The sequence below is a fragment of the Haliotis rufescens genome, unplaced genomic scaffold, assembly GCF_023055435.1.
Source record: "Haliotis rufescens isolate VD_foot unplaced genomic scaffold, xgHalRufe1.0.p SCAF_26, whole genome shotgun sequence".
In the NCBI taxonomy this organism is placed as follows: Eukaryota; Metazoa; Mollusca; class Gastropoda; order Lepetellida; family Haliotidae; genus Haliotis; species Haliotis rufescens.
The window spans coordinates 214,624-239,936 of record NW_025963957.1 but is presented as its reverse complement, the minus strand read 5'-3'; the positions used below and the strand labels follow the sequence as shown (position 1 = coordinate 239,936).

General features: G+C 39.6%; 1 protein-coding gene across 1 annotated transcript; it reads right to left on the bottom strand.

The window, feature by feature from the left end:
* Positions 1-12,743: 12,743 nt before the first annotated feature.
* Positions 12,744-18,184, bottom strand: LOC124141500. Its single transcript, XM_046509537.2, has 4 exons — positions 18,087-18,184; positions 16,553-16,795; positions 14,778-14,945; positions 12,744-14,177 (listed from the first exon to the last, which is right to left on the bottom strand). The coding sequence occupies exons 2-4, from the start codon at positions 16,791-16,793 to the stop codon at positions 13,945-13,947; spliced, it is 642 nt and encodes a 213-aa protein (XP_046365493.1). The 5' UTR covers positions 16,794-16,795; positions 18,087-18,184; the 3' UTR covers positions 12,744-13,944.
* Positions 18,185-25,313: the final 7,129 nt, after the last annotated feature.

Below are 25,313 nucleotides of genomic sequence, written 5' to 3'. Positions count from 1 at the left end.
TTAAGGATCACCTGATTCTTTCATATTACTATAGTTAATCTCTCATGTCATGACAGATTAACTTTACCATTATGAAAGAATCGGGTGATCCTTAACTTCTTTTGAGTAGTATATATGGAATGACGATACTTTTGTACGTATCGATTTATCTCAATTCAATTTGCTATTAAAAAGAAAGACAAAATGCTGGTTATTTGGTTGTGTTGTATTTAATGTAAGGTGGTTTGTCGTGTCCCTGTCACTGTGAATAGGGTTTGTGGAAGAAAAACTATGGGGATTGCCAGTTTAACGTATACTTGTAAGTGTTATTTGATACTGTATTTTGTTGCTGAACAGTTATTGTAACTTTTTCTGTTGAAATACGGTAGACGTTCATTGCAATGTGTATAGGCTATATTTAGATGTTAGTGAGGTGTGTACACCTCCGGTCCGGCACACCGCGGACGGTGATAGTATGGTACGACCCGTGAAGATCCGGGGTAGAATAGGTCTTCAGCAACCCATGCTTGCTGTAAAAGGCGACTGTGCTTGTCGTAAGAGGCGACTAATGGGATCGGGTGGTCAGGCTCGCTGACGTGGTTGATGCATGTCATCGATCCCAACTGCGTGGATCGATGCTCGCGAGATTAATCACTGGATTGTCTGGTCCAGACTCGATTATTTACAGACCGCCGTCATATAGCTGGAATATTGTTGAGTGCGGCGTTAAACATCAAACCAACCAACCAATGATAGTATGTTACAGAAACATGTGGAACTTTCAAGTATCTGGTTAGACTATATAAGGGCACAAGAGCTTGGTTACGTATCTGTAACGCTTTTCATTTCATTCATGTGAGGATCTCTCATCATCCCTGATTCCCACCCTAGTCCATCTCGGAAGCTTGACCACTGTCGTCGCTAGGTGAATATCTATTATTAACACTGACTTTTGCTATCACTACTGAATCGTGTATTTGATACTGACCACTGCTATCATTATTTATTGCCATTGATTATTGTACTCCCACTCTATTGTGTACTGCCATTGTAATTGTAGTGTAGTAATTTGTTTTGTTTTGTAAACCTAGTTAATTCTGGAAATATATTTATTGATCGTATACCACTTGTTGTGTGTTTGTTGGTTCACTTTAAATTTCAGGTTCTTTTAGGTACAGATTTCTGTCATGCTTTTGTTATTTGGAATAGTATGCGCTTAACTTCCTGGCGAAAGAAAGTATTCACGTCAACATGAGAATATGACCCAAACATTACAAACGTTATCAAAACGTGATTAGGTTCAAAACAGTCGTCGAAACACTGCCGACTTTAGGTCATAAACACAACTATGGTATCCGTATCAAATACATCACCATCAAATAAGCATTTCTTCTTGTTTCATTTTAGCCAACATCAAACATGGGTGTATACTCTCTGATGCCCAGCAGTTTAGTTGAAGGATGAAGAACACATATCAAACATTAAGAGTCGCGTTATTTATGTCCGCATGTCACAGCAAACAGAAAGTTAATACACGTTAAAGCGATGGTCCAGGCTACAGGCTGGTGCTATCTAATAGCGAATACATTTTTTACAACATACATATACGGGGACACAGGTGGCCCAGTCGTCTAAGGCGCCGCGATTCGCTGTGCAGAGTTGCGTCCCTTGGGCACGCCAGAAACCTATGATTGGGGGTTCGAATCCCTCTTCGCCCCGATTATGTTTCTAGGTTTGTCAGCACCATACCCGTACTCGTGTGTTTTACCGAAGTGGTAAACGTCCGAGACCTGCATCACTTCGGGCTTTCCTCCAACATTAAGCTGGCACGCCGCGATATAACTGGAATACTGTTGAAAACGGTGTTAAAGCCAACTGACTCACTCACCATACATATACGAGTTAAGACGTCGAAGCAACAAAACAATAAATGAAGAGAACAGGTTTTTTTAATTTTGAGAGCACAAGATGAAGCAAGAAAATGAAGCAGTCCTTATGATTTTATGTTTTCTTCAAACAAAAACAACAGAACACATTCACCAAATGTGTTCGATGGAGGAAATATCAAGGCTATCTGTAATGCAGAACTTCTGAGTGGCAAAACAACTGGTTAATATTATTTTAACTCAGTGTTCATGGCTGTAATTACTTTAAACCCCTTTTTAAATTTGGAAGAGAATAGCAAAAAAACCCGTGTAGTTCGTGACCGGAGTAATTTACACTATCCACGTGTGGAATCCTGGTTTGAATTGGTTCCCATCACCTTATATATTGTAACTCTTGAAATTAATGCGTCTATTAATTAATCCGACTGCTTTCCCCCAGCCAAATTTGCGACTCAATAGTAATGCAAAGTCCCTCAACCCTAGCGGAATTCTAGGAGTAAATGACTCCCATGAGTTTCCCCGAGATGAATTCAATCGAGCCTTAATCCAATCATCGCACTGATTTCAAGATTTACGGTATGCTTGTGGTTTTATAACTTAATGTATTAGTGTTCAGGCTCGGTGTCCTACATATTCTGGTAACTCGAGTGCATGGATCGTTCTCATAATGTCTATAACTGGTTTGTCTGGTGCTGATCCGATCAGTTCCAGGCCACTATAATGTTGCTGATTGAGGCGTTAAAAAAACTCAACCAAAAAAAAGTAAGTGGTATTTTCCACTAACGGCATGGGACGTTGCTAATCTATTGTTCTCTTTGGATAATTTTACAGTCTGACGCAATATTGTTCATACTGTTTGTGTCGTAAATGAACCAATAAAAAAACAAAATAATATTACTTCACATGGTCCACGGTTTACATAGCTCTCTGTAGACCATGTAATTGTGTAGCTGGATGACCTGAATACCACCGAGAAAGTCTTTTTATGATTTTTAACAATACAATGGGCTATAGAAAGAATATTTTAGGGCGCGGCGACTTGCCGATGTGCAACGAATGTACAAATGTCCTGAAAAGTGCAGTCATTATGATGCATTGTATATTGTATGGACAAGATGGTTTCGTATAATTGTCCTGGGTTTTGAAACGTGTTGCTTTGTGGATGAGTAAGCGAGTTTGGTTTGATGCCTCTTGGAACACTACTTCAGGTTTTTAGCTGCGGCCACTTTGATATGAGGGGAAAGTCACTGAGACGAAGGTTTGAGAACACCACAACGTTGAAAATAACGCGAACGGCTCTGGTACTGACAAAATAAAATTCCTAAATTAAGAATCCTCAGATTCCAATTCAGGAACATAGAATTGCGTCACGCCTAAACGAATGAGCCTTGCGTGTCCTTGTGACCGCTAGTTGTGACCGTCTGATACTCGTTTCAATGCCAACGAATAGTTAATGATATGGAGTTCAGCAGACCCAAGATCATGAGGTAGTGAATTTGGGACTTCAACTTCATGGCTTCTTGTTGATCGGCACGAACCACATGGGTATAGTGCTGACAGACCATAGATTTACAAAAGCAACAAAAACACTTCATACATCGAGTTGTAACGACGATGATAAAATGAAAAAAATGCTAATACTGACAACAATGCATACAAACCATGCTTCCACTCGTAGTACAACACGCCGTCTAAGGGGGTTAGAGTGTCGCTTATAACAGTGTAGACAACGGTATTCAAGTTACAGGTTCCATCGCCTTGGTTGTAGAAGAAGGAGGAACATGATGTGTTGTGGAAACACCTGGAGCTGCAGTCAACCAGGGATGTTGGTACCCACGACAGGGGATTGTCGACAACAAGATTGGTCAGGGGGAGTGAGAGTTATGGCGGGCACCATCTTGCTTGAAAAATTATTGTCAGTATATAATGGTTCATATCAATGGTTCCAATAAACTGACATAAAAAAGTAGTGGTACCAAATGTTATTTATCTTAATGAGTTTGTTAACTGTCACATAACTGTCGCTGTATGAACTATTAATGTTTAACACAACATCAGTATTTTCATACAAAAGACTGTTCGGATGACGGTAAAGAGATCTGGAGTATATTGAAAATCTCTCATATACACTAAAACAATAATATTTATAGTGTCCTAGAAATGTAACGGATTCATTGTAAGGGCGTATGTCATCATTGAACACAGCCCAATGATAAGATGATACAAAACGTGTTTCGTTGATTAATAATACATTAAACAGATAATTCTATGCGAGCGTCAAATGTCAAGATTGAAAGACTTAACAGTGTTATTCAGACTGTATCTGGTTCTGATAATAAGGAAAAGTGTTCATGGGCACAGTTTTTTTATTACTTGCCCGTGAAGAGATCACCCGTTTAATAAACATACAGCTGTATTACACATTGTGTAATACCAAAACGCGTGCTAATGTACTCTCGGAAAACGTTTCACGAACAAATATTGAAAGCTCTCAACATCCCTTGGCTCATTCAACGACATTGTGTGTGGAGTTGATAGATCACTGAGAGGAGCTTATGCACACTCGGTGACCCCAGCAACCTTGTTGCTAGGCTGACGTCACATGGCATTGTTTCGCCGATGGATCTTGCAACAAAATTCCACAAATTACATCATCAGGTATTGTGACGTTATTGTAAACTTGGAGATGCAAGGCCCGTTCCACAAGGCGATCGTATTGTAGCGCAAGGACAGTCGTTAGTCTAAGTAAAGTATGTGAGTTGCGATATTCTTAGCCCTACGATAATTTTGTGAATTCTAATACCGTTGTATGGTATTAAATTCATACGTTTCAACTTTTGACGTATTTGAAGTATTATTCTGTTAAACTCAATTGGACTATCCCGTGGATCGTGTGGGTGTCAGCCTTTTCATACTCAACAGTATAATTAAAAAAACGTTATAAATGGCAAGTAATAAATAAAATACTAAACTCGCTCCCGTGTAAAACCAATTTTATGAAACTCGTGAATAGTTGTGGTATCTGACTCGCTTTCCCTCGTCAGATACCTGAACTATTCACTCGTTTCATAAAATTGGTATTACACGGGAGCTCGTTTAGTATTCTGTATATGTATATAACGTCAACAGCAGAGAATGACTAGTTTCGATTATCCGCTGAAATAGACTCCATTGGGTGTATAAACAAAGTAGCGGTTACATTAATATCACTGGGTGACAGAAATTCAGTTATGACACGAGATGTTCGCGAAAAGGGTTAGCATGTCCTTCCCTACCGGTAGCATCAGCCACTCACACAATTTGCAAAAAGAGTAAGTGTTTGTTTCTTGTTCAAATGCCAACGTCAGTATTAGTTGAATATGTCTCATAGTAGCAGATATAAGTTAAATTAGAACACTTTCCCATTGTTTCAGTGTAGTCATCTTGTTTCAATGTAGCTTCCTCTTAAGTGTATACCCGTGAAGATCCGTGGTAGAATAGGTATTCAGCAACCCATGCTTGACGTAAAAGGCGACTGTGCTTGTCGTAAAAGGCGACTAACGGGATCGGGTGGTCAGGCTCGCTGACTTGGTTGATGCATGTCATCGATCCCAATTGCGTGGATCGATGCTCATGATATTAATCACTGGATTGTCTGGTCCAGACTCGATTGTTTACAGACCGCCGTCATATAGCTGGAATATTGCTGAGTGCGGCGTTAAGCAACAAACAAACAAAATTTATGCCTTGATGGAGATGTCGGAGATGTTTGTTGGTTCATTATCACCTTTACACTGTTACACTGTACAGTGCGGCGTTAAACAACAAACCAACAAACCAAATCTTAAGTGTATACCGACTTCAATCTTGACACAACTCTCCTCACTTCATGTGTGTATGTAAAAGAGTTTGGATAACAGAATGCTCAGGAGCTCGTTTTATCACAGCTACTGGCGTTTCTTTAATGTAAGGTACCCGGCGAAACGAAACGAAGATAATCAACCACAATCTAATGAAACATGAAACACCCACAATCCGATTGTGTATGTATCAAAGAGGTCGTTAACCATAATACTTCTTGATCAACTGAAATGTGCCTGGCGTGTGAGATGATTTCACGATGCAGACGTTTTTGTTTCTTTGAGAATTGATTATCAGCTGTGGGTGAGGAAGATGATATTTCTTATTCTGACGCCCCTCCTACCTACATCCCCTAAACATAAAAGAATTTGCTGTGCTGGTTAGGGCAGATGTCCCCCCCCCCCCCCCCCCCCCCCCCCCCCACACACACAAACCCAGCGATTTTAGCGATTTACCAGTTGAAACCGACGTAGATTGATTTACGTGAAGCAATAAACGTGTGCTTGAAGAGAAGTCGCTATTTTCAAGTTTGTTGAAATCTCTTTTGGTTTCGTTGACCAGCATTGTGTATTAACCAGATGATGGTAACAAGCTGTTGTTCTGGGTTGAGTAAATGCACATTTTATATTATCTTACCTAACATTAATGTGCAAACTTCTGTTGTGAATCAACACAAATTGTATATATCGTTGTGGGAACACTCCCCATCATGCTATGAAATATCGCGAGACTATTGTAAATGACACGAGACTTGTACTCTTAAATAAGTCAGTTGTAAAGTGTCCGTCGGCTGTGTTAGTTGTGCCTTTAACTCAAGCATAGTTTACAGGTGGGGTTCAAATTTCATATTGCATCAAATGCCTTGAATAAAGGGAGGTAACTCGGTTCGTTTACTTTGTCTGCTACGAGTTTTGCTAAATATGAATTCGCGGACATATTCTGGAGCTGTATCAATGAATGATGACAAGATACAATTCGTTGTCTACCGATCATTCTCTGTATATGGTGTGAAGAACCCTGTGTTTGAGCATATGTCCCTGACGGCTCAAGATACAGTACAAGACAGTACATAGGCTTACATACATGAGCACATCACACTCTGTACCCCAGGAGATCGGTTGGCAACATAGAAAATGTTGATGATGGAAAGAACATGCATATTTCTCTGTTCTGACATTCGATGTCCCCTGTCATTTAATTAATCTTGTGGTATAAGTTCTTGCGATGGATTAAGAACTTTTGTGCAAAGCCATGAATAGATTTGCAATGAATTTGTGAACAATATTGTTCATATATACCTGGATTTAAAACTAATGAGAAATAGTCGATGGTAAGTATGAAACACGTTTCGTTGTGATAGATGAATAATCAAGAAATCAGTGTTATCACTATCCCCCGCCACGGGGCACATTAGAATTCTTTTTTTTTTCATATAGTCGTGATTATAAATCATACAAAAGAGTCCCATAACGTAAGAAGAGATAGGCTCTTGGGTCGCTTTGTGTCATCAGAAACAAATGAATAAATTTGAATTTAATACACACAAAAGTCCCCTTTTCTGGTATAAATAACAGTCTTCATTAGTATCTCTTTGATAAGCTAACTGCAGTAGCTTCTGAGAAAACGTGTCCCCGATGCAGACACTATGCTCCAAATAAACATGAATCAAGGGCCACAACTCCGTAAAAACAATAAGTGACAGAACCAGTTTTCGAACTCACCCTTGACAAGAGTCTCTTAGATGAGCATGCAAACTTTCATTCATTTAACTTCCCTAGTTTCCGAGAGAGCTTGTCCCCATTTCATGCAGTATGCACAACGATGGACAAAGAATTAAGCAAGGGCCATAACTCTGTGAATAAAGAATAAATTTACGACACTCATTTAAGATCATGACCTGTACCATTAAAGTGTAAACCTTCATTTTTCTGCTTTTATCTGTGATGTATGACTGATATTTTATGTGATCTTTGATATCATACTTTTATGAATGTTCTGTATATGTGTATGCTGGATTTTTTATGAAGCGGTTCTCGTTACGAATAGCTGGAAAATTGCTGATGTGGCGTAAAACAATATTCATTCATTCATTCATTCATTCATTCAGTTGTCATTTTCTCGAGTGCTTGGTCATCTCATACCATGCCTTTAACATGTTTTTCTGCTTGATGTATATTCAAACTATGTGGGGCTGGTTGGAACATTTGACAATCAACAGCGATAAATCCTTGACATAAAACTAATTAATCAAGGTCTCTATCTGTGTTTAGAACAGTTTAGCTGCAGTATCAGTACATCTACATCTGGGTCTGCGTGATGAGTACAACTGTTTTGAAGGAATACCAGTATACCTAGATCTAGATCTTTTGGATTAGTAGAACAGTTTAGTTGCAGTATCAATACATATACATCTTGGTCTGCATGACTAGTACAACTGTTTTGAAGGAATACCAGTATACCTAGATCTAGATCTTTTGGATTAGTAGAACAGTTTTGTTGCAGTATCAATACATATACATCTTGGTCTGCATGACTAGTACAACTGTTTTGAAGGAATACCAGTATACCTAGATCTAGATCTTTTGGATTAGTAGAACAGTTTAGTTGCAGTATCAATACATATACATCTTGGTCTGCATGACTAGTACAACTGTTTTGAAGGAATACCAGTATACCTAGATCTAGATCTTTTGGATTAGTAGAACAGTTTAGTTGCAGTATCAATACATATACATCTTGGTCTGCATGACTAGTACAACTGTTTTGAAGGAATACCAGTATACCTAGATCTAGATCTTTTGGATTAGTAGAACAGTTTTGTTGCAGTATCAATACATATACATCTTGGTCTGCATGACGAGTACAACTGTTTTTAAGCAATACCAGTATACCTAGATCTAGATCTATGTGATTAGTAGAACAGTTTTGTTGCAGTATCCCTAATCTAGAGCTAGGTTTGTGTGACAAGAAGAACAGTTTTGAAGCAATATCAATACATCTAGATCAATTTGTATGTGATAAGCAGAACAGTTTCAAAGAAGTATCAATACATCTAGATGCGTGTGATTTGTTGAACAGTTTTGATGAAATATCAATTCATCTAGATGTTGATCTGTGTGATTTGTGGCACAGTCTTGATGCAGTGTCAATACATGCGCGTGGTTATTATTTGTATTCTGAAGTTTCTTGCTGCTCTGTGGGGATTCCAGACCCGTGAAGATTCCGGGGTAGAATAGGTCTTCAATAACCCATGCTTGCCGTAAAAGGCGACTATGCTTGTCGTAAAAGGCGACTAACGGGATCGGGTGGTCAGGCCCGCTGACTTGGTTGAAGCATGTCATCGATCCCAATTGCGTGGATCGATGCTCATGATATCAATCACTGGATTGTCTGGTCCAGACTTGATTATTTACAGACCGCCGTCATATAGCTGGAATATTGCTGAGTGCGGCGTTAAACAACAAACCAACCAACAACCAACCAACCAACCAACCAACAACCAACCGTGGGGATTCCAAGTAGGAATATGCCCCAAGCAACCTGTGTGTGTCGTGAGATACAACTCGAGAGCATCAGGTATACAGGCTCAGTGATTTAGTTGATTGTGTGTCATCGCGACCCAATTGAGTCCATCGTTGTACAGGCCACCACGATATAGCTAGAGTATAAGGTAACTGAAGTGTTAGGCAAAAGTCATTGATTGCAACACTAGGCTCACACTCGATGCTGATAATCAAGGGACAAATTACACAGCGTCAAACATAATACAGTAAACTACGGTTATAACGAACTCAAAGGGACTACTAATTTTAGTTCGTTATAACCGTAGTTCGTTATAAGCATATATACAACATAACTACAGCAAATAGTCGGGACCAAAAAATAAGTTCGTTATATCCGTCAGTTCGTTATAATCGTGTTCGTTATAACCGTAGTTTACTGTAATTTGTAATTTCAGTTCAGTTTTTAAAAGAACTTTAAGACTCATTTCTTAAAGAACAACTGTTTTGATAATTGTGTACTCACATGACTTTTTACACTTTGGGTAGTTTGACAACAAACTTTAATGCACATTCGCTTTGCTCTCACCAGGCAGTCAGCCCTACAGTCACTCCCTCAAAAATAACGATTTCTCATAATATCTGTATTGGATACATATATTATTCATAACGCTGCAATCGTTTCTGTGATGGAGGTTTGATAAGATATACAAATCAATGTGCATTCTGTTATATTCAAACTAAATTGGCAAAACTGTTTATGTTGTTGTTAAGGGACCGTCCATTTAATATACAGAGGGAGGGGTGGTATTTTATTGAAACAAAATGAATTGTTCCCTGAAATAATTATGCTGCACATACACAAGTTGAACAAAATCGAGGTAGTGGTTATTTTGCTAGCTCTGGTACAAAAATCAACGGAATAATAATAATAATAATAAGAAGAAGAAGAAGAAGAAGAAGAAGAAGAAATCGAACGATTAGAATAGGGCTCTAGAGCCTTTCAGGCTTGGAGCCCTAATTAACAACATCATTCCAAGTTATGCCATGAGAATCAAGTTGGCTTAAAGTATACCCTATTGAATTGTGATGATGAAGGGTTTGATTTGGTCGGGATATGCAAGGATGGGGGCTGTTGTAAGGGCTTGCTTTAGCTTTTCGAATGGCTGTTGGCAATTGTTGGACCATTCGAAAGACGCATCTTTTTTCTGAAGGTTGTATAGAGGGAAGGCTATGCCAGAAAGGATTGCTGCAAATTTGTGATAAAACGAGGCCACATCTAAAAAATGACACACGTCATGGACATTTTAAGGCGGTGGGATCTGTATGACCAGTCCAACTCAGTCCAAAAGTTTATTTTGTAAACCGTATCCTTCTGTACATGTACTGACTGACTGACACTGTTACAAAAGAAACTGTCCGTTTTTCTGCGCACTCACTACCCCTCCTCTCGCTTCCTGCACGTGACTTACGCGCGCCCATGTCACATGATCACCGTGTCTAAATATAACGTGACCATTTGTCTGCTGCACAATGTGAACCCAGTATTTAACACAGTGGAAACATGATCATTTTGTTTTAGAACCGGTAACATGAGCATAGTCAAACTATTCAAATACAAACTCTTGATATCCAGCGTGATACTTAACTTTCTAATGCATGAAAACATTTGAAATTTTACAAATTTTAAACCTCCCTCACACGAGGAAATTTTCAAATCTAAGACCCTTTTAAATGTAGAAAACAGTCAAAATAAAGAAAAGACAACAAGCAGAAATGCACTTGAAAAACGCTGTGGGCAAGTTATTAACTGGAGTTCCAATGTCTGAAGTGATGCTTGAAATTGTGTGCAAATCCGGTCGTTGCATTCATGACAAAGGTGCCAGTGCATTTGGCAATAAACGATGGTTTTATGTTTCTAAGGTGCAGCTTCATATGAAATAAAGGCCCAAAGTCAGTTCATATCGGGAAACATTCGATTGCTTCTTGGAAATGTATTTTATGTAGGTATACACAACTGTAGCATCGGATACTTGTCATCACCCTGATATGATTCTTATGATTAGACAAAAACTAAAGTTGAACCAAGGTGATCTTTAACCTAACTATGTGAGAGATCTGACACATTAAGGATACATTTCAACATCCTTCCAGACTATTGATGCCACATGTTAATTCAAAAACAATATATACCGATAATTTCATGCACACCTACCTACTGTCTGTAGGTAATAATAGTATGTCAACAGTCTCCTAATACCTTTTTGGGTTTGAAGATCACATGGACATCCGAGATCTTCCAACTGAAGCAGTAGAATACTGTAAACGTATAGGGGGTTAATTTGAGCCCAACGGGGTGAGTGAGTCGGGTGATGTGGGCCTTGAGTGAGTGTTTTGGGGCCAGCAGAGAGAGAGAGTGGCCTGAGCCAAGGCTGAATGCACCCAAGTGTGATTTGAACCTGAGCTCAAATCACACTCTGATTTGACCCTTAGCTCAAGTCACTCTCGAGAGAAATTGAAGGGATTTATTTGAGCCTGCTACGCCGATGTGGAGAGTAACTAAGTTAGGTTTAAAGCCGCCTTGAGTTGTAATTCAATTTTGTCTCGAGCACGTGTAACTCCATTTCGGTCCGCAATTTAATTCTGAACGTTTAATAAGCATTTATTTTACTTTGTAATGTCACCTCTATGAACCTATAACCTATGAACCGAAAACCATGGCACTGCAGATATATACATTGCTGACCTTGTTCTCAGAACTTACAAACTCGCCACTCGCCCCTTTTTGGTTCTGACCCCTTGGTGTAAAACACTTTTCATGGTGATGAATAAATAACTGATGGTATCATTAAAATCCGCGTTTTTCGGGTGCACACATCAGAGTGAGTGAGTTTGGTTTTACGCCGCTTTTAGCAATATTCCAGCAATATCACGGCGGGGGACACCAGAAATGGGCTTCACACATTGTACCCATGTCGGGAATCGAACCCGGGTCTTCGGCGTGACGAGCGAACGCTCTAACCACTAAGCTACCCGACCGCCCCTACACATCAGACAGTAAGTTAATACATGTTAAGTGGTTCAGCGGTTTGGTTGCCTCTTATGACCTTTTCTTCTTCACGGGTCTGGTGCTATCTAATGGCTGATACAAGTTTACTTCATACATACATGAAACCCGTGAAGATCAAGGGTAGCATAGGTCTTCAGCAACACATACTTGCCGTAAAAGGCGACTTTGCTTGTAAGAAGCGACTAACGGGATCGAGTGGTCAGGCTCGCTGACTAGGTTGATGCATGTCATCGTATCCCAATTGCGTGGATTGATGCTCATGACAGTAATAGCTGGATTGTCTGGTCCACACTCGATTATTTACAGACCACCGTCATATAGCTGGAATATTGCTCTGTGCGGCGTTAAACAACCAACCAATCAACAAACAAACCAACCATACATACATGTATATGACTAAAGATTTCAAAACAACAAATGAAGAGAACTCTTTTTATTTTGACAATGTTTTAACAAAACCAAGCTGTCTTAATATATTTTCTGGCAAGAAAACCAACGAAACACATACACTAATTGTAAGAAATTGAGGAAATATCCAGATTATATATATCTGGCAAACATAACTTGTAAATAGCAATACAGTTTCATTTTTTATGATACATCAGTGTGCACAGTTGCAACGTATTTTCATCTCGTTTTCAACATGGAACAGAGTAGTGATTTTAACGTGTGATTCATAACACAGAAGGAGTTCGTCATCGGAGTCATTTACAACGTCCACGTGTGGATTCCCGGTTAGAATTGTACCCAGCAATCTATATATGCCCTTGGTTACATAGAACTTTCTGGATATCGGGTGGTCAGATTCGGCGACTTGGTTGATAACGTGTCCTTGTACCTCGGTTGCGAGAATCGATGCTCATAATACCAATCACAAGCTCGAATTTTGTTAAGTGGATGTTAAAAAACTAAACAAAACTACAACAACATCCAAACATCTCACTTTGATGATCGTGAAAGTTGACTACACTGTGTCAGTGTGTAGGAGTATGTTCTGAGTACGTGATATTGTGCCCCAACAGGATGGGACATTGCTCATCCCTTGGTCACTTTCCAAGTTTGACATGCTGACAGAATATTGTTCAAACATTTATCGACGTCAATTAACAAGCAAAAAGTAAAAATAATATCAAAAGTTCTCTGCAAATGTAGACCATGTAATTTTCTAGCAATTAGGGTGCAGTGACTTGCTGATTCCTGAATGCGTTCTGAAAGTTTTTAATATGGTGATTGTTTTCATAAATGCCATGGGAACGGGTTTCAAACTTGACTTGGGTTTAATGCTGCTTCGAACGGTTCTTAACTTATATAGTAGCGTGTCATTTTGGTATGAGAAGAAAGCAAACAGAGACCTCTCAAGTGTCCAGTGAACACTTATTTAAACCTGACGCCAAATGATTTTTTTCTGCACTTTTCTGGAACAAATGCTTTTTTATCGAAACGATTCCCAGCACAACCCAAACTCCCTCGAATATCCAAAGGGTTGGTATTAATTATGTGTTCGTTTCTAAATCAACGACATTCAAAATAGCTATTCACATATTCCTTTCATATGATATGTAAAAATCATTTAAAGTAGTTGTTTACTTTTGTTAACAGTGGTGAACAGGTTGAACTAGCAGGGTGATTGATTGACGTGTAACCACAGGGGTTTGACTTTCATCAGATTCTAGTAGTTGCAATATGATGTTTCCTGGGGAATTGATGCCTCACAAATGAACCACCTGGTCTTGCTGCATGTATCGGAGGCCCATTGTGGCGTTGATTTCACCGCGATCATGCAGTCCTTGTCTTTTACTGGGTACCCGTCACTCCATGCCAGAAAATTGCCGAACGTTTCACCACTCATCCACCTCCAGTTCATGAAATGGATCTTATGTCCTCCGAGCCAAACACGTTCATCTACAACAGAATTTCAGAATTTATAAGGACTACTTATGAAAACTTGTGATGGCACGTGTGGGGTTCAACATTGCTTTGAACCGTATTTCAGTAATATCACGGAAAGACATAACCTCATAATCAGAACAAATTTTGAATTCTAAACAATCACCAATGGATGCAACTCTGGAAAGGTGCATTTGACGACTAATTTGGCTGTCAGTTGCCCCTTAGTCGCATGGAAGACCATCATGCTAATTACAGACACTACTGTACAAACCAAACGTTCCCTTGGTAGAGTACTCATTCCCTTGTCTTGTTTCTGTTGTAAATTTATTATGTCTGTTTGGAAATGTATGTAGAGAACCGTACAATAACAGTGTAGCAAAAACAGGTTATGAACGACGTGATCGTTTGGAAAAAGCAGTGTGTTATCTTTGCCTTATGCCTAATCCATTTTCCAACCGATAGACATGAAAATGACTGTACATGACTTGAAATGTTTGACAGTCAACCAGATATGTATGAAAGCACAGTGTCTGTGTTAACAGTTATAATTGATAGAGTGTTGGAAGGCTGTTTCAAGTATACACGTCTCAGATTCTGGTTTGCACCATTTACCGTGGCGTGAAGCTATGATGTGAGCTTGATCCACCTTGCTCTGGGTGTTGGCAGTCAGAAGGGGGCAATACATGCTTGCAAGATTGTAGTCCTTCTTACTCTTAACCAGATAGAAACACAGCCACGATGCCCTCTGAAACTTCCGACCTGCTGAGTCGTCACAGTCTTCTGCAAGCATACATGAAACATCTGCCTATATAAACATCTAACTATGGGAAAGATCTGAGATGTGTCCAAAAGACATAATTTATTAGCCGCCATAAACTATGAGGTCGCACATCATACAGTATCTGCGTCCGTTATTAGACGACCGCATACTCGTGAAACATCGGACATGAGGCAAGTTGTCATTAATTTTTCTCGAGTGCTTAGTCGCCACATACGAGACATACCATGGTTCTTGGTGCTTGGTGTATATTCCAACTAATTGGACTTTGAGGAGCAAACTTGATAATCAATTTGGCCATTTGATAATTCCTCGACTTGAAAGTCATGAAAACAGATCCGTTTCTGTGTGATCAGGAGAAGAGGTTGAAATAGTATCAATATATCTACATCTAGATCTAGATCTGTGTGATTAGTAGAACTGTTTTGATACAGTATTGATACATCTAGATCAGGATCTGTGTGATTCGGTGAACCGTTTTGATCTAGAATCAATATATATACATGGTTATTGTTTGTATTCTGAATTTTCCTCGACTGCTTGCTATCTTGTGGGGATTCCAAGGAAGAATGTGCCCCTAGCAACCTATGCTGGTTGTGGAATACAATCCAAGAACATCAGGTGTACAGGCTTGGTAACTCAGCTGACTGTGTGCCATTGTGTCCCAATTGAGGGGTTCGTTTGTGTGGACCAGACTCGACCATGTACAGGCCGTCGTGATATCGCGGGAGTATATGGTAACTTAAGTGTTCTATAACAGCCATTGGTTGTAACGCAACAAGACTTATACTCGATGCTAGTATAAGGGAAAATAAATGATACGGACGGCATGTCAGACACTCACACTGATCAAAATACACAAAAATGCCACGACTGACACCCGATCAAAGCGAGCGGGCCCTGGGTATGATATAGATGGGATCCACCCGTGCCCGCATTGCTAGAGCGTTTAGTTGCTCCGTGTTGCCTTACCTAACCCGATGCAACATTACAGACAGACCGAGCAGACATCTGACAGGCCAAGAACAGGAAGAAAACAGGGCAACTCCGCCCAGTAATCAGCTCAGCGTTACATGGATGACATTCCTCGTCCAATTGTCCTACCATTTCTACAACAGCTGCCATGTGGTGTCAAGCATAACATCGCCAGAACCCATACAGCCCGAATCGTGCAGAACTTCCTTGCAGCCAACAACGTCAACGTGTTGTCGTGGCATGCACGCTTCCCAGACATGTCCCCCAAAGAACACCTCTGGGATGTCATTGATCGTCAGATTCGACGGTGACCACATCCTCCAGCCAACAAGAAGAATGGCGACGTATCCCACGTGACATCATCAGACGACTGGCTTTCTCTGTGCGCTTAAGTTTTTGTAGCAGGGGATTGTCATACACGCAATTAATGTGACGTGTCATTGAACCTGGGCGATTTTAGATGTGAGTGCCTCTGCCCATTACTTTGAAAGTTTGTTTTTGCTGCCCCACCTCAATTGTCATGTCAATATCGTATGCTGTATGACTGTCATTTTAAATGCTGATTTCGTTCAGATTTTGATCTTTTCAATACATTTTACTTCATTGTAGGGAGATACAAACAACGCATACAAACCATGCTTCCACTCGTAGTACAACACGCCGTCTGAGGGGGTTAGAGTGTCGCTTACAACAGAGTAGACAACAGTATTCAAGTTACAGGTTCCATCGCCTTGGTTGTAGAAGAAGGAGGAACATGATGTGTTGTGGAAACACCTGGAGCTGCAGTCGACCAGGGATGTTGGTATCCACGACAGGAGATTGTCGACAACAAGATTCGTCAGAGCGAGAGAGAGAGTTATAGCGGGCACCATCATCTCTGAAAATGAATCACCAACGTCTGAAACTAGAACAACATCTGTCTCCAACAATATTAGTCAAGGCTTCCCTCAAAATCTCTGATGCTGCTTGAAAAAATATTGTCAGTATATGTATTGATTCCTATTAATAGTTCCAATTAACTGACATCAAAAAGTAGTTGTACCGAATGTCTTAATGAATTTGTTAATCACATAACTGTCGCTGTATGAACTATTAATGTTAAACACAACATAAGTATTTTTGTACAAAAACAAGTTTGGATGCCGGTTATGAAATCTGGAGTAAATTGAAAATAACATATATACATTAAAACAATAATATTTATTTCATCTCTGAAAACGAAAATTTCTAAAACTTTACCACTGTTAAATAATGTCAGTCAGTGCTAATCCTCAGAGTCTCACTGATGTTGCATGAATAAATATTGTCAGTAGATCTATTGATTCATATTAATTCAGTCAGTCAGTCAGTCAGTCAGTCAGTCAGTCAGTCAGTCAGTCAGTCAGTCAGTCAGTCAGTCAGACAGACAGACAGGCAGACAGGCAGGCAGGCAGGCAGGCAGGCAGGCAGGCAGAACTCAAATATTAACAATTAAATGGCATTGTCCACCTTATATACCAGTAGTTATATATGATATAATATTTCTGTGGAAGTGTTAATTTGCTAATAAAAATGATTGTGACGACGACCACAATAGGTGGTGCTAGAGAAGGATACCCTGTTGTAGCGAAGGTTTAGTAGCAAACGGACGGCACTTTTTTTCTGATTACGGTTTCAGAAAAAAAAGTATTATTTGACAAATACAACTGTTTTGTTACAATCGGGAGACCTCGTCCTCAATGCTTTGACATGCGACATTACGACAATATTTGCGGTATTTGTGAACTCGGTGATTAGAACCTAGTAATCTGTCACTTTCATCTTGGCCAAAACGACATCAATCTGTCTGATCTCTCTTCCAAACACGTCAGACTCGCTGACTTGGTTGATGCATGTCATCAATCCCAATTGTGTGGATCCATGTTCATGAAATTAATCACTGGATTGTCTGGTCCAGACGCGATTATTTACAGACCGCTGTCATATTGCTGGAATATTGCTGAGTGCAGCGTTAAACAACAAATCAATCAACCAACTCTTCGCAAACGATATGCTGTATATGCAAGTAACCAACAGTTTTGATCAATGTATAAAATCATAGTCAATCATGATAATGTTTCATTTCTGTTTTCAATGGAACTTATAGTCTAACTTCTCAAAGAAAATTGTTTTGACCATGATATACTCACATGACTGTTTCCAAAATTGGTAATATTCTTTATAATTTGACGTGTGACTTTCCAAACGCACTCCAATATATAATGGGAATGCATCTCTTATGTTGTCAATTCTAGTCAGTCAGTGTTACAGCCAGTCCCTCGGAGATAACGATTTCGCATGATATGTGTATTGGATACATAAATATTTTATAAAGTTGCAATCGTTTCAGTTAGAGAGGTTTGTTGAAATAATCCAATCAAAGTGTTATGTTTATCTTTAATTGGCAAAACTGTTTAGGTTGTTGATGCTGCTTCGGTGGTCCAGATATCTCAACTGAGGCGTAAAGAAACTATACATCTCAGTTGATTATAAGCTGTTGCAGGATTTAGTGATGGTTAAATAGATATAATGAAATTTAACAACAGTTCTTTACATGTTCATAAGAAACAAACTCACCATACTTTCTCTTGTCCTTAGTTCATATGTCGACGAATTCTGCTGTACAGTGTTTTGTCCCATTGCACGATTCTGACTATATCATAAGCAAGTATTCATGCATTATGATAGCAGATGTTGGCAAAATGTGTTCAGTTGTTCACCTGAAAAAACAGGAGATCATATGGCACAAGTCATAATAGAGAATTCATTGGATATCACCTTTGTCACTGGTGTGTCAAATTGGGAAATGCCCCCACGTATCAACAACAAAACTGTTTGAAATCTTTGAGACAATCATCACTGTTCTAAAAATTAGTGACACGAAAACTAACCGAAGCCTTGTTCAAAGGGACACTGAACGTAATTCTTTACATTAATCCTGGAATAGTATGTCGAACAAATGACTTCTTGCTGTGGATACAATGAAGCCGTTGCGAACCCTAACCCCGGCTACCGCTTGTCACTGTATTTTGGTCATTAAAAGCCGGTAACTTAAAAGAGATTTTGTACACAATAACTCTGACATAATTAACACACATTACAGATAAAACATAATATACCCACGTTTATAGATCCTTTCACGAACACCTGGTGTCATGACTGACATTCAGTGATCCATTCCTAAATTGTCACCGTTATTTTAATTTTACGCACAATGGATCTGGTTGAGGGGATACTCGAGACTGGTTATAGTCCGGCGTTGACGTTTTATACTTCCAACAGTCCAATTTAAAGAAATGCTCGCGTGAGTATTAATGTAACGTTTAAACATGTCTCATTATAACATGCTGGCCAGTCGAAATTATCTCAATTATATTATTCAGATATTATGACGTATGTATGTGCATAAGAAATAGGGATTTGGTGATCAGGTCTTGGTTGATTTCATGACATCATTCATGCTTTCAGCCACTGGTTTTGACTGGCCGGAACCGATTGATTGACAGCCCAATGCTATATGTAAAAACGGTAGGGGAAGATTGAAAATAAATTTCTAAAATTCTAAGAGATATAGTTTCTCGTAACAGCTGTATGATAATAAGGAACCAACTGGGAACACATTACGACCAATGGTGAAGTATGATCGTCAACGATCTTGACGGACGATAGGGGTAAGATAGAAAATTTCAAACTTGAATTATTTGGATCAGTAATGCGTAATACCGCGACTTGTCAAACATTCATTCACTCGACGAGGCATTGTGCGTACGAGTCTTCCAAAGGCGATGTGAGGGAGTCTGTCCCACTCCTCTTGCAGCGCCGGGCTAAGTTCAGCCATCGGGGTCGGCGGCCTATGACGGCCTACACATCTACCTAGCCTGTCCCAGGCTTGTTCATTGGGTGGACACGCATGCCTGCTTTACCTATTTCTAAACAATATGTTGGTGGAGATTGATGTGAGTTCGTTTATAAACTTATTTACTTCAAACAAACAAGTCGTCATCGTTTACAGATTACTGACCTTAATCTTTCATTTCCTTTTGAAATTGTATTCATAGTGTTTGTTAAGCGCTTCTTTGAAAGATTATTAATACAATTTCCATATATGTTATATGGGTTTGATGTTGACCTTGATCCAGTGAATGATTTGGGCATATTGGGGAGAATGACCTGAGCAGAGCCTGAATGCACCCAGAGTGATTTGAATCCTGGCTCAAGTCACTCGCGAGTGAAAGTTTTAAGGATTTATTTGAGCCTGATACGTTGCGTGGAGTGAATGAGTGAGTGTAGTGATTTGGGTTTAACGCCGCCTTGTATTTTATAGTCATGAAGCATTACTTTTTTCATTAAACTCACTTTGGCTATATTAACATTTTATTAAAAATGTCATTGAAATTAGGGATATTTTAATAAATTGTAAATTCGCAAACGGTGTATAACATCTCTTCAATATGCATTGTAAATGAAGTGGATGTCAATAAGCACATTGTCAATTCTAGAAGGTCTACTGGTCATATAACGACATGTTTTGTGGTATAGGCTGCTGGGGACCAAGTCTATCCTATTCTTGAATCACCGCTTGGCTAAAGAGTGAACATGTAATGCATCACTCTGTCACGGGATCGTAAAACCAGTCTAATCACAGTCTAGTGACCTCATCGATTCCCCCTCGATTGCCCGGCGTCGTCACTGTTCGGCAAAGTCCGGGGGTCGCTGTATTCCGGTTCCTTTACATTCATTGTAAGAACATTAATTACCCGTAAATGTTATTCTCTAGCGGCTTAACTGGAAATTTGTATCATGTATTGATATAATATATGTTGTGTGGTATGTTTATTATGTATTTTTTGTCAATTGTGCCACCTGAATAATTGTATATATCCAGCTGTAAATCTGTAGTAGTATCGCTGGATAGCTATGTTCAGCGCTAAACATTCTCACTTCCATCTTCCTTATTGGTTTAGTAGTTAGTTTGCTATTAGGGTTTTCCTTATGAAAGGAAACACAATTTGGGTACCGCGCCAGGATATTATATTCCCTCAGCTGACCAGAACAGGGTGGCCTCTACGACGGCCGTTGCAAAAATCATGTGTCATATTGTCTGGCATCGAGAGGCCGCTTACGGCTCGTTTTGCTACTGGGTGGTCGTTTGAAACTTAGGTTTCGTTAAAAAGTGGTTACGGGGCAGTTTTAATCTGGCACTGACATACGGGTGGTCTTTAGTCTGTTAGACTAGTTTGATGTTCAGGTGTTTTTCGAGTATTTTATTGTCCAAGAAACGTATTTTAGTGATAGTCCCTCTGGGTGTATTTTTCTCTTTTTAACCCAGCTGAGGTTCTTCACTCATTGGAGTGTTGAAATAATTGACTCTCAGTTGTTAATTGGTCGTAGCCGACTTAATTGGCTGTCTGTGTATCTTGTCAAAGCGTTGATTTAGCTAATTGCTTAGCTTATTAAAGCTATACAATATCGACCCTTACGTACACTGGTTAGTGTATTGGGGGTAATTCAATACTGTATAACACAAACTGTCAACAGTAAACGTATTTCCGTATTTGTTTCGTCAACCAAGGCTTGGTGCTGGTTCCACACACACGTTATTCATCAAGAAATCATCCTTCAGAGGACAGAAGTTAGAAGTAGGTACGGGCAACTAGATGCATGTACATAACATCCAATTAGGCATAGTGTCTTTCACACTGTGTTCTGTGTTCTCTGAGTGTAGCAGGTTCAGCCATGCTTTAAATGGTATTTCAGTTATGTCATGGAGCATATCCCTCTTGATGAATGAGTGAGTGAGTTTGTTATAGCGCCGCAGTGAACAGTATTTCAGTGATATTACGGTGTGACAGTTTAATGTGGAAGATGAGGTGTATAGGGTAAACATGGGGTAAAGTTAATTGCACTCATATAGCGATATACATGCATGTGTGTGTGTGTGTGTGTGTGTGTGTGTGTGTGTGTGTGTGTGTGTGTGTGTGTGTGTGTGTGTGTGTGTGTGTGTGTGTGTGCGTGCGTGCCTGTGTGTATGTGTGTGTATGTGGTTGCTTCTACCCGACTCTAATGCCAGTTTTAGAGTGCTATCCTACTAAGATACCATTCCGCAGTTTAACATGGGAACCCAACTTGGATGCAGCACCCGAACACCAAGCCGACCATTACTTGTTTTCCCTTGAAGCCGAGCGCCAAACATGGTGGCAACAAGTACCATATTTTAAAATCATTTGAAGCTGCCGAGAATTGGCTCGCCGACCTTCCAATCTGTGCCAGACGTTCTATCCACGCGATCACAGAGGCGATCTAGTGTGGGAGGGAAGCCCGAAGTAACCGTAGATGAACAGCAGGGGTATGATGCTGACAAAGAAGCATGATAATGGATTCTGCGGTTCCACGGCCCATAGTATAACTATGGCAACAGCAGGTTAGAGCTCTCGTAAGTATCATGTTTGTTCTAAACAGATTGCGAATGAGGCCAAAATGTCCAAACTTTCCCCCTTTTTGTGAGCAGAGTGACACGACGTCGACGAATGTCTTCTGCGATATCCTCAGGCAACCAGAGGTTACAACAAATATTTATTTTTTTTATATCAGGGTCGTATCAGAGGTAACAGATCAATTCCTTGAAATTGTTCAAATTACTAGTTTCCAGGATGCAGAAGAAGAAATAATACCAAAGGATCACAAAGATGTATTTGGAACTTGGGGAAATTTTTCGCGCACACTTCAGCCTGATTTAATGTATGTGCGTGGACGTTTGTCTTTGACTCTTTGTCCCATTTCTTCCCCCAAGACTTGCCTAGGATCAGTACTTCCCGCAGTTATCATACTGTGAGGTTTTTTTGACACTGGTCTTGACGTATAAGGGGTTACTGATAGTGAAAAACATATTTCCAAGATCTTTGCATACATCTGTAACACCGTGTTATGGAACACCATGGAACACTGCGTTGTCTCTCCGACAAAATGCTTCTAGTCGCTCTTAGCTGATTGTTCGTCTAGATACTGTTCGAGTTTATCCATCTGATCCCGTAATACATCAACATCTCCGTACATAATTTCTTTGTCATGTCTCACGTTCTCTATACCTTTCTTAATAAAGTCTACAGTCATCTCTGAAGAAAAACATTTCCTATGAACCTCAGTTAGTTGTTCTTTCATGCCGTCGATATCTTTAGAGACCACCGCTCAAAAATCGCGCAAATCATCAACTATCGCTGATTTAAATGCACTTAAGTCTTTCATTCAAATTGGACAGGGATTTAATTCAATGTCATTAGAATATTCAATTTGCATCCAAATGATGCTTGTGTAAGATCGAAAACCCTGACACATTAGGCCAAGTCCCGAGGACGGTGTCTGTCGCGGTTGAATGGACACAGATATGTTGCTAGCACAATTGTAAACATTATCACTGACACGGGCAATGTACTCCTCAAATCGTGTACAAGTGTTTAGAGTTACATCTTGGGTGGAGATCAGTGTTGCAGATAGTAGTAAATGTACAATGAATAGCATAGAACACAAGATGAGATGATACGGCATATCATCGTGGGGTGTAGTGAATGGCGTGTACCTGTCGACGTGGTTCATCTGTCGGGTCCCGGGTGGATGAGAGAAACATCCAATTCTGGCTCTATATGTAGTTAGATCCTCCATATTTTGTTCGTAAAGGTACCACAAAGTCTTTATGCATTACCCTGTCTATTTTCTGGATTGTTGGTTACCTTTGTGCTCGATGTACACATTATGGGCGGGTAACTCACGTTAATGAGTGATCTTTATCAGAGCAGATTGGGTTTATCTGATCTTTTATTTCACCTATCAGTACAATTAGTTGTTATTAATAAACCTGTGAGCCTATTACGTTATTCTTGTTTTATGACATAACTGATCATTGGAGCACTGATCCAAATCAGCATTTATATGCTTAAGTGAAGTGACATAGCGACAAATGCAATATGATTTACTCCATCAGACGTTTTCCTTCAAATACCGGTTTTATACTGTAGATGATCTTTTATTTACTGTTTGGTAGTTTTTGTGGGATTAAGACTTATTATAATGTTTTCGAAACCTCTGGACGGAGAAACTGAGTTCATCATATTCAAGATGTTTATTGTACAGCATTCAAACATAAAGTCAACAGAAACTCACAGATATTCATTGCAATCGACTGAAATCCATAAAACACCTTGATTGAATGCGGAATAAACAAAAACATTTCTGCTTCTTGCAGTCAGTGTTGCTGGCTGGAATCGATTTCGTAGGTGTGTTGTTCGAATCCAGTTGTCTTGTCGATTATTGGTTACGCGTGGCCTGCAACTCCGAGGATGGTCTCTGACTGCATTCGTCTGTTGCCAACGCTGCCATTAACACCAAATAGCATTCTGTGGACGTTAAATTATCTTGCAACATCACGTTGACTCGATCCTGCTTCAAGCATACCAATGGCTCGCAGACGCTCATTTTCGGACAGGCGTGGCATTTCGTAATGTTGAATAATTGCGTAATTTTGTTGTTTTTCTGAGTGGTTGTTGTCAGCACGATGCTAATCAATGCATATGGAATACCATTAACGCAATGTTTTTATACCCATTCCTGGGTAGTGAAATGCATGGGGCTTGCATAAAAGTGATCTTTTGCATGCAATGCATGCTTTTCTGAAGCAGTTGTGTTTTTGTGACTTGATTCCATATATGTACTACAATATTGAAAACCAAACTTTAATTGTTTGAAAAATACACCAAAATATTGGTGTCACAGGAACTTTTGTTGTTGAGTATATATATAACGTCAACAGCAGAGAATGACTAGTTTCGACTATCCGCAGAAATATATAGATTCCATTGGGTGTAAAAACAAAGTAGCAGTTACATTAATATTAATGGGTGACTGAACATCAGTTATGAGACGAGATGTTCGCGAAAAGGGTTAGCATGTCCTTCCCTCCGGTAGCATCAGCCACTCACACAATTTGCAAAAGGAGTAGGTGTTTGTTTCTTGTTAAAGAGCCAACGTCAGTATAATTTGAATGTGTCTCTCAGTAGCAGGTATAAGTTAAATGAGAACACTTTCCCATTGTTTCAATGTAGTCATCTTGTTTCAATGTAGCTTCCTCTTAAGTGTATACCGACTTCAATCTTGACACAACTCGCTTCACTTACATGTATGTAATTATGACTGGCTTCATTTGTTTATGTATAAAAGTTTGGTTGACAGAATGCCCAGGACCCATTTGCACAAAGCGATCTTAGCGCTAAGACTATTGTAAGTCTATGTTAAAGTATGGAAGTTACGATCATCTTAGCGCTAACATCGCGTTGTGCAAGTGGGCCCAGGAGCTCGTTTTATCACAGCTACTGGCGTTTTTTAATGTA

Bases quoted from the DNA above. Each gene is read 5' to 3' on its own strand.
- LOC124141500 (XM_046509537.2), bottom strand. From the start codon at position 16,793: ATGATGGTGCCCGCTATAACTCTCTCTCTCGCTCTGACGAATCTTGTT. The intron at 14,946-16,552 runs GTTTGTATGCGT...GTATGCTTGCAG, and splicing joins GTACTACGAGTGGAAGCATG to AAGACTGTGACGACTCAGCA. The intron at 14,178-14,777 runs GTAAATGGTGCA...ATTCTGTTGTAG, and splicing joins CATCATAGCTTCACGCCACG to ATGAACGTGTTTGGCTCGGA.